At 39.0% G+C, this 16,685-nt stretch overlaps 1 protein-coding gene across 4 annotated transcripts in view; it reads right to left on the bottom strand.

The window, feature by feature from the left end:
* YES1 (YES proto-oncogene 1, Src family tyrosine kinase) overlaps positions 1-16,685 on the bottom strand; it is a 79,660-nt gene that overhangs the window by 14,700 nt on the left and 48,275 nt on the right. For all 4 annotated transcript variants that reach the window (XM_032603205.1, XM_032603204.1, XM_032603206.1 and 1 more), the window contains exons 2-8: positions 13,041-13,313; positions 8,481-8,580; positions 4,440-4,538; positions 2,296-2,399; positions 2,059-2,208; positions 936-1,091; positions 588-767 (exon numbers count right to left, since the gene is read on the bottom strand). In XM_032603205.1, the coding sequence (XP_032459096.1) occupies positions 588-767; positions 936-1,091; positions 2,059-2,208; positions 2,296-2,399; positions 4,440-4,538; positions 8,481-8,580; positions 13,041-13,305 (1,054 nt within the window). In that variant the 5' untranslated portion in view covers positions 13,306-13,313. The remainder of the gene's footprint in view (positions 1-587; positions 768-935; positions 1,092-2,058; positions 2,209-2,295; positions 2,400-4,439; positions 4,539-8,480; positions 8,581-13,040; positions 13,314-16,685) is intronic.

A 16,685-nucleotide genomic window follows, 5' to 3' on the forward strand; every position in this document is an offset into this window, starting at 1 on the left:
TAATGCATCATCAGCAAAGGGAAAAAGAGAGAAGAGCGACAGCCTTCCCTTCTTTCCCTGGCCCTAACCAACCCTGTTACTGAAGATCCCACACCTTGGGGTCTGGGGTTTGGAGAAACAGAGAAATTTCAGTTGACAGTAGTGGCAAAAAGCAGTTTCTAGGATTTGAGTGAGAGTATATTAAAACTAGATAAAGTTAATTTTCTTAACTTTACCTGATTTCTTTGCTTTAGTACTAAAGATATAAATAGCTTTCTGATTGCATTATTTTAAATCAACTAGTGTGAATACTTCTTTTCTTTTTCACCTTCCCAGCTATTCCACTGACTTTAGTCAAATGGAATGAAGGACTATTTACTTTCAAAATAAATTCAGTGCTTTATTTCCTTTTTAAACTCCGTACTATCACTTGGAATAACTGGAGCTAATTTCCATTAAACAAAATGTCAGGTTTTCTCTTTTCACATGTCTACATAAAAAAATCTTAAGTTAGAAAATACAGTAAAAATCTGGATGCATAAAAACAGATGAAGACTTAAAATTTATTAATAACATGAATACCCCATGAAATACTAACATACACATACCTTTTGACATAAATTCAGTGACAATGTAAATTGGCTCTTCAGAAACAACAGCGTATAGTGGAACAAGTTTATCATGTCTTAACTTTTTCATTATCTGAGCCTCTTGAAGAAAAGCTTCTGGCATCATTGTACCTGGTTTTAGTGTTTTGATTGCAACTTTTGTGGTTCCATTCCATGTTCCTAGAGAAACAACCCACATTTCACTATTTTAATCTATATTTTAAGAGATTTACAACAAACTTCAATGAGCAGCAGTAACCTCAAATATTGCAACATATCTTGTCATAAATTGGGGCATTTTCATCTATGGCTAAACAATGACAAAAAACAAAAGTTCAGGCTCCTTACCCATCCATACTTCACCAAAACATCCTTGTCCTAGTTTAACCTCCAGTCGCAAAGATTCTCGAGGGATTTCCCAAGCATCTTTTGCTAGACCTTGAGTCTGGGGTTTCACAGTTGGACACACAGTTGTTAACTTATGGCATAAACCATCAGCATGTTCTAGATAAATGAATAAACTACACTGTAAAATGAATAACTTACAAAAATTAAGGTACATATAATTGTACCAGTGTTTTTAAAAGTTTAAATTATAGGAAATAAAAACAATGTTCTATCAGTTTTATTACAAAAGCACAAACACAGAAAGGGAGTTGCATAAAAGAAGCAAAACATACAAGTCAAACATTTTATTAAATACATTTTAAAAGTTATTATTTATTATGTTCCATTATGTCCCAGCTATTGTGCTAATTCAGCCCTTTACAAATATCTCATATAAATAAAAGAGACTTAGAAAACTTAAGCAACTTTCACAAGGTGACCCAGTAAATACATGATAGAGATGGGTTTCAAACCCTAGATCTGACTGCCTCCAAAGTTCTGCTTTTGACCACTGTGCTTCATTTCTTCCCAAAGAGAATGTTACCATTAATTGTTATTTCTAAAAACCGCAAGTGAGGAACTTCCCTGGTGGTGCAGTGGTTAAGAATCTGCCTGCCAATGCAGGGGACACAGGTTCGATCCCTGGTCTGGGAAGATCCCACATGCCACGGAGCAACTAAGCCTGTGCGCCACAACTACTGAGCCTGTGCTCTAGAGGCCGCGCGCCCCAACTACTGAGACTGCATGCCACAACTACTGAAGCCTGCACGCCGAGAGCCCTTGGTCCACAAGAGAAGCCCCTGCAATGAGGAACCCGTGCACTGCAATGAAGAGTAGCCCCCGCTCTCCGCAACTAGAGAAAGCCCACGTGCAGCAACGAAGACCCAACGCAGCCAAAAAAAAAAAAAAATGAACCCAACTCAATAGTAAGTATTATCTGTTCCTCATTTTAAAACTAAAATACATTGGGCACATACTGTGTATAAAGTAGCATGTTAGACCTTAAGAGACATGAAGACATGGATGCTGTCCTCATAAAATTGAACATGAGGAAATAATTTTCACCCTTGAAATATTCACGTACCTGTATAGTGTTTTACCAATTTCTGCAGAGTATCAAATTGTGCTCTGGTTGTGATATAGTATCCACCATTGTCAAGTTTCCTAATTTTGTAGTGTTTCACATTGTCACCCCTTACCTCATCCCAATCACGAATAGAGAGGGAATAAGCACCTAGAAGGGAAAATGAACACTTCTACTATACCTTTCTTAAAATACTGCCCAAGAAAATTTTTATACTTATATTAACAATATTCATACCTTTAGTAGTTTCACTCTCTCTTACTAAGAAAATACCTCGTTGATTCCCAGGATTCAGAAGTAATCTTTCAGCATCTTTTCTCCCCATTTTGCCAAAATACCATCTGGAAAAAAAAAATGAGTAGTGTTCTGAGTTAGAAGGGTGTAATAAGCATCAGAAAAATTATACATAGATATTAGTAAGAACGGAGTGGGATAGGGAGGATGACAAAGAACAGAACACAGCTTTAAAATACAGTAAAACAGAATGAAAGATCTTTCTTAAATAGTACAAGTATTACTATCAGAATATATTGTCATAGTATTTTCATGTATTAACTACTCAACAAGTCTCTTAAACTCCACCTGGCAGTCACAGGAACCGTAAATATAGAAGGAAAGGCAACAATGACAGTCTTTTAGTCAATGACAGATGAAAATATTAAGATTATAGTAGGAAGAGTAAAAGTGGTTCTCTGGCAACAGTGTGATCATTTGTATTCAGTAAGATGCAAGTAAACCATGTCCAAATTATTAGAGACTCTAAATTACTGTGGGTTCATTTAATACAGTTTTGTGAATAAAAATGCAATTTTTGCTGAGGAGGAGCCACAGAATAGTGGAGAAGAAAGACCAAAGGACAAAATGGAAAGTAACAAGTCCCAAAGCAGAACAGAGAGTTATGGAGACAAATTACACATCACTAATAAAAAAGCAAACAAATATTGATAGAGCACCTACTATGTGCAAGATGCTGGGTTAAGTGCTATGATATGAAAATGATGTATTATTTATGGATCCCAGATAAACCTGCTTTGACATAAAAGTACAGGCATACCTCATTTTATTGTGTTTTACTTTACTGCGTCTTTTAAAAAATTGTAGGTTTGTGGCAACCCTGGTCAAGCAAGTCTATCAGAGTCATTTTTCCAATAGCATTTGCTAACTTCGCATCTCTGTGTCACATTTTGCTAAGTCTTGCAGTATTTCAAACATTTTCTTCCACATAAGACAGCAAACTTAACTGCTAAATGTTGTGGGTGATCTGACTGCTCCACCAACTGGCTGTTTCCCCAACTCCCTCTCCTCATGCCTCCCAACTCCCTGAGATACACAATGTTGAAATTAGGCCAAGTAATAACCCTACAATGGTCTAAGTGTTCCTTTCTCTGAGTGAAAGGAAGAGTCGATCAACATGGCAAACTCTGTTTTTTATTTATTTTAAGAAACTGCCACGGCCACTCCAGCCATCAGCAGCCACCACTCCGATCAGCAGCCACCAACATGGAGGCAGGACCCTCTACAGCAAAACAGCTATGGCTTGCTGAAAGCTCTGACAATGGTTAGCATTTTTTAGCAATAAAGTATTTTTAATTAAGGTATGTACATAGTTTTTTTAGACATAGACTGTTGCACACTTAATATACCACAGTGTAGTGTAACCATAACTTTTATGCACTGGGAAACCAACTCACTTTACTGCAATATTTGCTTTATTATGGCTGTCTAGAACCAAATCCACAATATCTCCGAGTATGCCTGTAATATGTCACTGAAGGTGAACTTTAACTTTTTGAAAGCTGTAAGAATGGTACTTAGAACTCCCATACACACTCCACCCAGGTTTCCTGTTAACATTTTGCTTTGTCATATTCTCTTTTTCCCTGTGTATGTGTGTTTGTGTGGGTGTGTGTATTTCCTTCTGAACTGAATGATAGTTGCAAACATGCTGAATCGTTACCTCTAAATGCTTCAGTGTGTACATCCTAAAAGACAAAGATACTCTCTCTCCATAGCCATGGAGCAAGCACCTAAGTCAAGAAGTTAACACTGATACAATAACATCAATGGAGGATAAATTTTTGACGTGAAAGAGTCTGCAGAATATAAAAAGGGTTAATGCAATTATTTTAAAGTGAAAAAGTAAAGGCTAGGGACTAGGCATAATACAGTATTATAAATGCAGATTCATTTATGATCCTACTGTAAGCAAATACTATGGCATTAATTATTAATTTTCAAGTAACATCTCCTATTTATACGATACATTAGCTGTATTAAGACTGGTATGTAATTGCACGTGTGTAAAGTTGTGGCTAAGTAGAATGTGCATTAAGACATTTTAAAAATCAAAATAATTAATAAAATATGAAGCAGTGCCATACTCTTCTGCCTGAATGGAATCTGCAGGGGCTACATAATTGCTAGGGATATAGCCATTCTTTCCTGTAGCAATTGATCTTGCTTCCCACCAGTCTCCTTCCCTGCAACACATAAAACAACAATTACCACAAGGTAGACCACAGCTCAGGACACGATCTATTGCAGTGCCATCTTGTATCTGAAACAGACAAGAAGTATTACTTCCATTTTTATTTATGCATTCATTTGATCAAGAATTAAACTCCAAGAATAATATTTTAAAAATAGGTTAGAGGACATCACTGGTGGCGCAGTGGTTAAGAATCTGCCTGCCAACCCAGGGGACATGGGTTTAATCCCTGGTCCAGGAAGGTCCCACATGTCATGGAGCAACTAAGCCCATGCGCCACAACTACTGAGCCTGCGCTCTAAAACCGTGAGCCACAACTCCTGAGCCCGTGTGCTGCAACTACTGAAGCCTGAGCGCCTAGAGCCTGTGCCCGGCAACAAGAGAAGCCACCACAATGAGAAGCCCGCACACCACCACGAAGGGTAGCCCCTGCTCGCCGCAACTAGAGAAAACCCGCACACAGCAACAAAGATCCAACGCAGCCAAAAAAAACAAGGTTACATGAATTAAGGGAATAAGGCCAAGCAAAATCACAATTGCATTGTTTCTGCTTCAAACCAAAAAAACAAAACAAAAACCCTAAAAAACAAACAAAAAAAAACCACTTTAATTTTAGTTATAAAATCTCTTTTTTACGTAACCTAACATTTCAACCTAAGACAATAAACTATGCTGAATAAAACAATTTGGGAAGTAAATCTTTCAGATTACTCAGTTTCGATGAAATGTTTTCTCATTTAAACGCTTTACTGAGATAATTTGTATACCATAAAATTCCCCCATTTAAGATTTTTTAAGAGTTTTGCGGCCATTACCACTATCAATTTTAGAACATTTTCATCACCCCCAAAAGAAACCCTGTACCCATTAAGAGTTACTTCCTGAGCTTCCCTGGTGGCGCAGTGGTTGAGAGTCTGCCTGCCGATGCAGGGGACACGGGTTTGTGGCCCGGTCCGGGAAGATCCCACGTGCCATGGAGCAGCTGGGCCCATGAGCCATGGCCGCTGAGCGTGCGCAGCCGGAGCCTGTGCTCCGCAACGGGAGAGGCCACAACAGTGAGAGGCCCTCGTACCACCAAAAAAAAAAAAAAAGAGTTACTTCCCATCCCACCCCTCCCCCACCATTTCCAACCACTAATCTGCTTTCTATTTCTATGGATATGCCCATTGTGGGGCATTTCATATAAATGGAACAATACAACACGTGGTCTTTTTGACTGGCTTCCTTCACTCAGCATATTTTTTCCAGCATTTATCAGTTGCTCATTCTTTTTTTATTGCTAAATTATTTTCTTTTAAAAAAAAATTTTTTTTATTCTTTATTTTTTTTTTTTTGGCTGCATTGGGTCTTCGTTGCTGTGCGAGGGCATTCTCTAGTTGTGGTAAGCGGTAGCTGCGGCGAGCAGGGGCTACTCTTCGTTGTGGTGTGCGTGCTTCTCGTTGCAGTGGCTTCTCTTGTTGCGGTGCACGGGCTTCAGTAGTTGTGGCTCGCGAGCTCAGGAGTTGTGACTTGCAGGCTCTAGAACGCAGGCTCAGTAGTTGTGACTCACGGGCTTAGCTGCTCCGCGGCATGTGGGATCTTCCCAGACCAGGGATCGAACCCGTGTCCCCTGCACTGGCAGGCGGATTCTTAACCACTGTGCCACAAGGGAAGTCCCAATGATTTTCTTTTTAACAATGCATAAAATTACAATGTTTCTTTCTATCATATTAGGAGAAAAAATTCAGATGCCCTAGAACTGCTGTAACCAAAATATTAGCAATGAGCAATAATAAAAAGATTTAATTCCTGGAATAAAGTATATTTACAAGAATGTTATCCATGAACATCCAAATAAGACTAAAGTCAATTCAGAACATGAGAACTACATGTAGTTTGTAATAGATAAGCCTTGACTTTTCCAAAATTAATGTGAAAGGAGAGTATATTATCAATCTGCAATGAGGAAGACATATGGGTTCTGCTACTATAGATTAAATGCATGTTTTGCTTTACCAGAAATAAGTATTGAAAATATTTTGTCTACATTGAAATTTCATAAATTCTTGAGGTGAATCTGATCTTTAAAACATGAAATGGAAAATCCTTTTGTAATTCAAATGTTTACAAACTCATATACTTGGCTTGTAGCTTCCTAGTGTACATTAAGTACGTTCAGATATACAAACTGAAAACTTTGATCCTGATAATCATTCACTGATTCATTCAAACATTCACTGAGTATCTTTTAAGTAACAGACCTTACAATAGAGTGTGCTAGAAACAGGTAAAAAGTCCTTAGTCTCAAGTAACTCCATCTAGAGCAGGATTTCTCAACCTCGGCACGACTGACACTTTGGGCTGGACAATGCTTTGTGGTGGGGGGCTGTCCTGTGCACCGCAGGATGCTGAGCAGCATCCCTGGCCTCCATCCACTAGATGCCAGTTGTAGCACCATGGATGTAACAAACAAAAATGTCTCCAGACATGGTCAAATGTCCCCTGGCTGATTCTGCCCCCATGCTGAGAACCACTGGTCTAAAAGGATGATAGGCAAGTGATAAATTTTAATTCAAAACTGTGATGACTGCTATAATTGAGGTTTGCACAGGTTGCGATGTAAACATGTAAGAGAGACACCACCAAATCCAGCAGGAGGTGGGGACTGGGCCAGGCAGCAAAGGTAGAAAGAATATCAAGAAAGGCTTCCTTGAGAAAGGACACAGGAATATACCCTTTGACGGATGCATAGGGTTGGCCAGATGAAGGAAGAAAAGTGGAGGGACAAGAAGTTACATTCCAGAAAAAAGAAATCGCATATGTGAAAGCACAGAGAAGGGGAGAATCCCCAGTGTATTCAGAATCATAAATAAGTAATTCACTCTGGCTGGGCAGTGGAGTGAGGAAGGGGAAAAAGCGCAATGAATGACGCCTGCTCTTATTGCTGTTTTAACTTGACAGCAGCCAGTAGCTATTGAAGGATTTTAAAGCTGAGAGACAGAATCACATTTCATGTTCTCAAAAAATAACTGGTAGCAAGTGGGAACAAAGATGGAAGGAAACATGACTGGATGCAAAGAGACCATAAATGTCTATTCTGAGAAGTTACAAAGTGGTCACTGTGCCTGCTAATGAAATTATGGGATCTATTTTCTGTAACAAGCGCTGAATTTTCTATGGTGGCCCACTAAATGACAACAAGTCTGAGAGTCACATAAGGCAACAGCAACATAACATGGTCAGTTTGGGACTGCAGGAGTTCCTTAGCCTTTTTAGTTTTTTTTTTTTTTAAGAGAAAGAGATTGGGCTTCCCTGGTGGCGCAGTGGTTGAGAGTCTGCCTGCCGATGCAGGGGACACGGGTTCGTGCCCTGGTCCGGGATGATCCCACATGCCGCGGAGCGGCTGGGCCCGTGGGCCATGGCTGCTGGGCCTGTGCATCCAGAGCCTGTGCTCCACAGTGGGAGAGGCCACAACAGTGAGAGGCCCGCGTACGGCAAAAAAAAAAAAAAAAAAGAGAAAGAGATTAAGATCTTTAAATCATCTAGTACTTAGATAAATGGGATCATAGAAATATCTTTTTTTTTTTTCTTTTTTTTAAATAAATTTTATTTATTTATTTGGCTGTGTTGGGTCTTCGTTTCTGCATAGAAATATCTTTATAAAGGCTTTTTTTAAGTAAGGTACTTACTTACATATACTCCCTCAATCCTCACTCTTAAATCTCTACTGTTTATGGCAGAACCACAGCAACACAATTTGTAGAAATCATAACTTCTGGCTCTGGCAGTAGTATTATGCCGTATGTCTAAAGAAACCAAATGTATCATCCAATCCAGTGGGCAGAGACCCAGGCCCCACTACTCTCGTCTCTGAATCATCATCCAGCTCAGTGGTTTCAGTGTAAAGTAGGCTGCCATTGGTATCTCTCCCCCATAAAATGTTCATAACACTTACGTATTATTAATTATTTGAAATCTTTCACCCTTCTTAAATGAAAGGTCTTCTGTAGTTCTAGCTTCATAATCATATAAGGCCACAAATACAGTAACACCACCTATTGGGGGGAAAAAAAGACCAAGGTAAATTATATAGACAAATTAACAACAGAGAAATTTAAAAACATTGCCAACAACAACAAAAAAAGCTTATTAAGCATAGCTCTTTTCCTGGTCTCCAGAATCTATTTTTAAAAGTTGGAGGGGCTTCCCTGGTGGCGCTGTGGTTGAGAGTCTGCCTGCCGATGCAGGGGTCACGGGTTTGAGCCCTGGTCTGGGAATATCCCACATGCCGCGGAGCAACTAAGCCCGTGCACCACAACTACTGAGCCTGCGCGTCTGAAGCCTGTGCTCCGCAACAAGAGAGGCCGCGATAGTGAGAGGCCCGTGCACTGTGATGAAGAGTGGCCCCCACTTGTCGTAACTAGAGAAAGCCCTCGCACAGAAATGAAGACCCAACACAGCCATAAATAAATAAATAAATAAAATTAAAAAAAAAAACAAGTTGGAGATTTGGGTCGCTGAAGTTTTCAAATTAAGATGCTATCTTAAGGCCTTCCATGAGACTACTGTACTCTACAAATTCTAAAATTCTATAGACCCAGAGAGACATTTTTAATCTTGATTCACAGCTGCAACATCTCTAGCTTGACAAGACAAAGTTCAAATCAATTCTTTAGCAGAAAAAGCATTAACGAGTATTATAAACTACTAGCATTGATCATCTCAATTTCCTAAAAACACTAAGTGAACATTCCCATCCTTAAGACTAATCATTCACTGTATAGCACAGGGAACCCTACTCAATACTCTGTAATGACCCATATGGGAACAGAATTTAAAAAAAGAGTGGATATATGTATAACTGATTCACTTTGCTGTACAGCAGAACACAACACTATAAATCAACTATACTCCAATAAAAATTATTTGAAAAAAAGACTAACAGTAATAACTAGGGTTTTATTAAGATTATTTATTATATTTAACACAAAGATAAAAACAGCATGTTTTTCTTAGAAATTAAATGGTATGGCTGATATGGATTATAAATTCCAAAAGTAATTTTGTCATATAAAGCACTGTATGTAGTTGCTTAAGACATAAGCAACTTAAATAACCAAACTATTACCTGCAAGCGAAAGAACAGAATCTCATTTGTCTGGCTTCTCCCCTGAGGCCCGGTCATATATTAACTACCTATTTGACATCTCAAATGTCTATCAAGCATTTAAAATTTATTAGGTACAAAACAAAGGTGTTGGGCTTCCCTGGTGCTGCAGTGGTTAAGAGTCCGCCAGCCGATGCAGGGGACATGGGTTTGTGCCCCGGTCTGGGAAAATCCCACATGCCCCGGAGCGGCTGGGCCCATGAGCCATGGCCGCTGAGCCTGCGCGTCTGGAGCCTGTGCTCCGCAACGGGAGAGGCCACAACAGTGAGAGGCCCGCGTACCGCAAAAAAAAAACAAAAAACAAAAAAAAACACAAAGGTGCTGACTTTTCTCCTCTAACCTGAAGTCTTCCCTACCTCAGCAAACACTACCAGTCAGGTATTCAAGCCAAGTCCATTACCAGCACTGTCAGTTCTACCTCTAAAGTACCTTACCTACTTCCTTTTCATTTCCAGCTCTTCCACCCTAATCCAAGTCCCTGTTCTCTCTTACTGGGAAAGTAATAGCCTAACTCACTTCTATATCTGGTTCCCTACATCCACCCTTCACGCGGCTGCCAGAGGGAAGTTTTTAGAAAGGGAATTCAATCGTGCAAATTCTTTACTGAAATCTCTTCAATAACTTCCTTCTAGCTTTGAATAAAACCCATACTTCTTACTATAGTCTATGAGGTCCTGAGAAATCCTGACTCTTCAAACGCATTATCATGTAATTCTACCCTCTGCCCATACTAGTCCTCAAACCTGCCAAGCCCATCTGTACCTCCTAAAGTGCATTTGTTATTCTCTCTTCCCAGAAAGCTCTTTTCCCAGTTATGCACATATTTAGGTCATTCTCATCAAACCTCAGCTCAAACAATTTCATCTCAAGATGGCTTTCCTTGATCATTTAAAGGGCCTTCGCCAATCATTCTAGTTAGTTCCTTCATAGTATTTATGAACCATTAATCATCCTGTTTAGTTGTTTCTATAATTATTATCCAACCCTCATTATAATGTAAACTCCACTGGGGCAGAAATCTTGTTTCTCTTGCTTACAACTCTCTATACCTGGCACACAGACACTCATCAATAAATCAATACCCATGAATGGACTATTTCCCATAAATAAACTGCTTTAGGTAACTCAAGTGTGTCTTCTCAACAGTTAATCATTTTGGATTAATATCTTTCCAGAACATATAATCCTGAAAATAAACTTTTACTGGTGACTGAGAAATACCATCATGACCAACTATTACTGAAGTATTTAGAGTTAGGGGACTGGAATTAAGACTATTATTGACTCTTTGATGTCCATAACTTCTCAAATGAGCAGTCTAACAGAATTTGTGTATGACATTCTCTAATCACTATTTTTGGTCTGGAGGTGAGCAGAGTGAAGAGACGCATTTATAGTCCATGCTTGTAGAAGAGATTCTTCTTTTGTCCCCTCATGTTGTTCAATTTGGTGCCGGCAGCTGTTTTGCCAAGCCTAAGGATGAAGTGGACACTCCAAGGGCTCCAAGAGAGACACCAAAGAAAGTCGAGTCCTTGATGACATCAAGGAACTGCTGGATCAAGGAATCCTGGAGCTCACCCTACCTTTTAAAGCCAGTTGTGCTTTGTTACTCAAGGGAAAAGCATCCCGATAGGGGACCCTTCACAAAAGAACCATCTCTCTTTTTGAAGTTTCTGACTACGTTTTTAGAGCATTTCTGACTCCATGAAAGGTTGTTGGCCATCACTTCTTGCTGTTCTCTGAAAGGATATTGTAGGGTAAAAAATGAAGTTGTAGAATAGGGCATTAAATCTGTGCCCTCCTGCTTATTATCTGTGACTCTGAAAAAAAAATCATTTAAACACTGAGCCTCAGGATTTTTCTTTTTTCAGTCAGTAGTGTCTAATCGAAAAACTGTATTATCATCACAAAACTGCCATTTACCTAACATTTATCAAGTAACTACTATAATACTTTAATAATGGCTAGCACTTTACAATCCTCAGAAGTTGTAATATTCTAGAGGGAGGGGTATACATTTTTCAGGGTGGTTGTTTTTTGGCCGTGCTGCACAGCATGTGGGATCCTAAGTTCCCCAACCAGGGATGGAACCTGCGCCCACTGGACTGCCAGGGAAGTCCCCAGGAGGGAGGGGTATACTTTTTTTTAAAATAGATCTTTATTGGAGTATAACTGCTTCACAATACTGTCTTCGTTTCTGTTGTACAACAAAGTGAATCAGCTATACATATACATATATCCCCATATCCCCTCCCTCTTGAGCCTCCCTCCCACCCTCCCTATCCCACCCCTCTAGGTCATCGCAAAGCACCAAGCTGATCTCCCCGTGCTATGAGGCTGCTTCCCACTAGCTATCTATTTTACGTTTGGTAGTGTATATATGTCCATGCTACTCTCACCTCGACCCAGCTTCCCCCTCCCCCACCGGTCCCCAAGTCCATTCTCTATGTCTATGTCTTTATTCCTATCATGCAAGTAGGTCCATCAGTACCATTTTTTTCTCTTTAAGATTCCATATATATGTGTTAGCATACAGTATTTTTCTCTTTCTGACTTACTTCACTGCATATGACAGAATCTAGGTCCATCCCCCTCACTACAAATAACTCAATTTCATTTCTTTTTATGGCTGAGTAATATTCCATTGTATATATATGCCACATCTTCTTTATCCAGTCATCTGTCAATGGACATTTAGGTTGCTTCCATGTCCTGGCTATTGTAAATAGAGCTGCAATGAACACTGTGGTACATGACTCTTTTTGAATTATAGTTTTCTCAGGGTATCTGCCCAGTAGTGGGATTGCTGGGTCATATGGTAGTTCTATTTTTAGTTTTTTAAGGACCCTCCATACTGTTCTCCATAGTGGCTGTATCAATTTACATTCCCACCAACAGTGCAGGAGGGTTCTCTTTGGGGTATACGTTTTTAATCTTTATATTTCCAGTGCCTGCCAGTCAGCACTCAATAATTATTTGAAAAATGAATTAGTGAAATAATTAATTATATAACCCAGTACATAATCACCATCAGATTACTACCAAATTTCCCATAATCACCATCAGATTACTACCAAATTATAGAACCCAGTACATAATCACCATCAGATTACTACCAAATCACCATCAGATTACAACCAAATTTCCCAGTACATAATCACCATCAGATTACTACCAAATTTCCCAGATGTACACAATAAGACTTGAATTTATGTTGGAGACTTTAATTTTTACATAAACTTATTTTAATAGTCCCCCAGTAAGTTATTTCTGTTATAGCAGGCAAACTATGTATTGCCCAAGGTCACATTCTCAAACCAACAACAGGATTGTCCATTTAAAGCTCACCTGTTAAACCAGCAGGATATGAAGTTGGCACCACTGAAAATGAGGAAGATGTTCCTCCAAAAGGTGTCACCCCTGAGGATCCTCCAAATGGTGTCATGGAAAGGTTGCTGAAATTAACAGATGTGCTCTTTGTGGAGGATGTTGGTGCCACTGCAGTGTGCTCTGCTCCATAATGGCTGACACTTGTACTGACCGGTTCTGGAGTGTTTTCTGGTCTGTATTTAATGGCTGGACTTTTGTTCTCTTTACTTTTAATGCAGCCCATTATCAAATCTACAAAGGTGGTAAGACAAATTTTGAGAAGCAGTTAACATAAAGCATACTTCAAAAGGTGCAATTCAATAGTTGACTTTAAACGAGGCATTTTTCCCCTGCAAATAAGTTAACAGTAACAAAACAAAAAGAACCTAGACAGCTGCAAATAAAGTCTCTCCACATCATTTATCTTTATTACAATTCTGCTAATGTATCATTCCAATCATGTCATTCTCCAGCTCAATCTCCTTTAAAGGTTCAATGACAACATGCCACAGTGTATTGGGAAAACCATGGGCTCTGATGCCAGAGGCCAGAGTTTCAATCCTAGCTTCTTACTTCCTAGTGCAGTGACTGCAGGTATGTTGCTTAACTTCTCTGCACTTCAGTTACTTGAAAAAGGAGAACAATAATATCACCTACTTCATAAGGTTTTCTATAAGGATTAAATTTCTTACAACTTCTAGACAATCTCTGGTTCTACACAGTGGGTACTAGCAAATTCTGGTTGTTTTCCTTCTACCTATACCAGCACTGTGTAACAGAAATATAATCTGAGCCATGCATATAATTCTAAATTTTCTAGTAAATACAATTAAAAAATAAAAACAGGTAAAATTAATTTTAATAATATATTTGATTTGACTCAATAAATCTAAAATATAATTATTTCAACATGTCATCAATATGAAAAAATTTAATGAGATGTTTTATATTCTCTTGTACTAAATCTTAGAAATCTGGTGTGCATTTTAAACTTACAGTACATCTCAATTTGGACCAAGCACATTTTAAGTGCTCAACAGCTGTATGTGGCTGTGTAGTGGCTACTACACAGGACAATGCAGCTCTATATCTTTTCCCTTCCCTACCAATGGACGCACTCCCAATGCTTGCCAAATTGGACTTCAATTTATCTTTCCCATTTTATCATTTCCTCACTTACCTTATGCACACACGGAGAAAAAATAAATTCCTGTTTCTCCAATACATATGCCCTGTGCTTTCCCATTTTTGTGTTTTCCCTCCTAAAAGTGCCTCTGTCGGTTAATACTCTCCTCACATCTCTACCTTCTAAAATTTATCCATTCACTGAGGGTCATTACAAATGTTAGTTTACCATTCAGGCTGTCTCCATAACTGGTAAAATACCTTCTTCCTTAAAACTTCTAATGTACTTTTGGAGAGATTTTTGTACGAGACTCTTACTTGCATATTGTTTTCTGCTAATTCCCAGCCTACCCTCAAGTCACTGGCAACACACTTCTTAAAAAGCAAGAGTTTCTCACCTCTTATATACTGTACAGCCTACCAACATGACTTGCATATAGTATGTTTACTGATATGACAAAATCTGCATTATTCCATTCACTTCCTGCAGAAGAACTAATGGTGATTTCATTAATTCACTTTGTTTTTTTCCTGGCTGTGACGCGTGGCATACGGGATCTTAGTTTCCCAACCAGGGATTGAACCTGGGCCCCTGGCAGTGAGAGTACTGAGTCCTAACCACTGGACTACCAGGGAATTCCCTAGAAACATTATTATAAATGTAGGATGTGATTTACATTTTTAAGTAAACTTCAGGTGCAATGAGTTATACCGATTTTAATGGACTGTCTTAGAAACATAACGTTATTTAAAATATTTACATGGGAAAAGCCTCTTTCAAGTTCCAAGCTACTAACTTACAGATACATATTAACAACATATATTTATTAGACACTATAAAGGGAGCTAAGGATGGCAAGAATGGTTCATTTTCTTTAAAAAGGTCACACATAAGGAAAAAAATACAGTATTGTAAAATTTGAAAAATGCCAGAGTGAAAAAAAAACGCTAGAGCAGAGGTACATACAGAACATCATGGGAATACAACAGAAGTTATGAGCTCTGCCTTGAGTTCTTGGGAAAGAAAATTTTGCAGACAATGGCATCTGAGCTAGGTCTTGAAGAGTTGGAGATTTCAGGAAGAAGAACTAGGATATTCCAGGAAGAATGAAGTGGGAAGAATGGTTCAGATGTTTGGAACAGCATGGTGTATTTCGGGAACAGAAAACCCTGTGGCAGGAGTATAAGGGGGTGTTTTTGAGAATGGTGGGACAGATGGCTAGTGTTCGAGGAGAATTTACACACAAAGAGGATTATTTGCTAAGCAATAACTTTTAGATTTATCCAGGGAGCATTGGAAAGTTAAGATTCTTAAAAAGGTGAATAGGGCTTCCCTGGTGGTGCAGTTGCTGAGAGTCCGCCTGCTGATGCAGAGGACACGGGTTGGTGCCCCGGTCTGGGAAGATCCCACATGCCATGGAGCAGCTGGGCCCGTGAGCCATGGCCGCTGAGCCTGAGTGTCCGGAGCCTGTGCTCCACAACAGGAGAGGCCAGAAGAGTGAGAGGCCCACGTACCGCAAAAAAAAAAAAAAAAAAAAAAAAAAAAAAAAAAAAAAAGGTGAATAGCAGAAAATATGTTTTAGAATAACTGTGGTAAAAGGACAAATTATAGAGTGGAAAGAAAGAAAGAATGACGGCAGTTAGTCAAGTTACAAAACTACTGCCATGACCCATGTGAGGCAGGACAAAAGCAGGAATACTGGGGCCAAAGATGAGGGGAAATGAGAGGTACACACCAAGTAAAATAATCAACTCTAGGTGATCGGCTGGGTATGGGTGGAGGAGACATGAAAAAGGAGTCATTTACTCAGTCCCTACAATTTACCAAACACTTAAAAGTAGTTACTATGTGCATGCTAGGGGCTAGATGACGCAAAAGTTTCTAGTTTGAACTGAGTGGAAAGTAACACCATGAGGTAGAGAAAAGAGAAACAGGTTTTTCTGGACCAACCAGTTCAGTTTCAGATGTTAGTTTTAGGGGTCTGTGGGGCATGATGTTAAGAAGTCTAGTGGGGAATGACAGTAAGTGTAAAACTCAGAAAGAGTAGAAACCAGAGAAAAGTTAAAATTTTTTTCACAGTGTTACCACACCTTTTGGAGATAATAAAACTCAACCAAGGCACAGATTTGGAGAGGTGTGAAAAATTAATACAGTGTTGCAGGACACCTACAGATAAGGGATAGACGGGCAAGGAAATTAGGAAGCAGCAATTAAGAGTTGGGAGTGCTTTCATAAATACAAAAACACAAGTGGAAAGGATAATCATTAACTTCAAGGTAGTGGAAAGGGTTGGGGAAGAGTTTCAACCGTATCTGTGGCACTTTTTTTTTTTTCTTAAAAGATAAATGAAGCAAATAGAGAAAAATGTTAATGTGTTAAATGTAGGTAATAGATATTCTTTTTGTTAGTTTGGAGTATTTAATACATTTTTAACAAGTAGAATAATACAGTGGGAATAGAGAAATAGACTTTCAAGAAGAAAATGACTAATAATGGTA

Source organism: Phocoena sinus, chromosome 14 (assembly GCF_008692025.1).
Source record: "Phocoena sinus isolate mPhoSin1 chromosome 14, mPhoSin1.pri, whole genome shotgun sequence".
NCBI classification, from domain to species: domain Eukaryota; kingdom Metazoa; phylum Chordata; class Mammalia; order Artiodactyla; family Phocoenidae; genus Phocoena; species Phocoena sinus.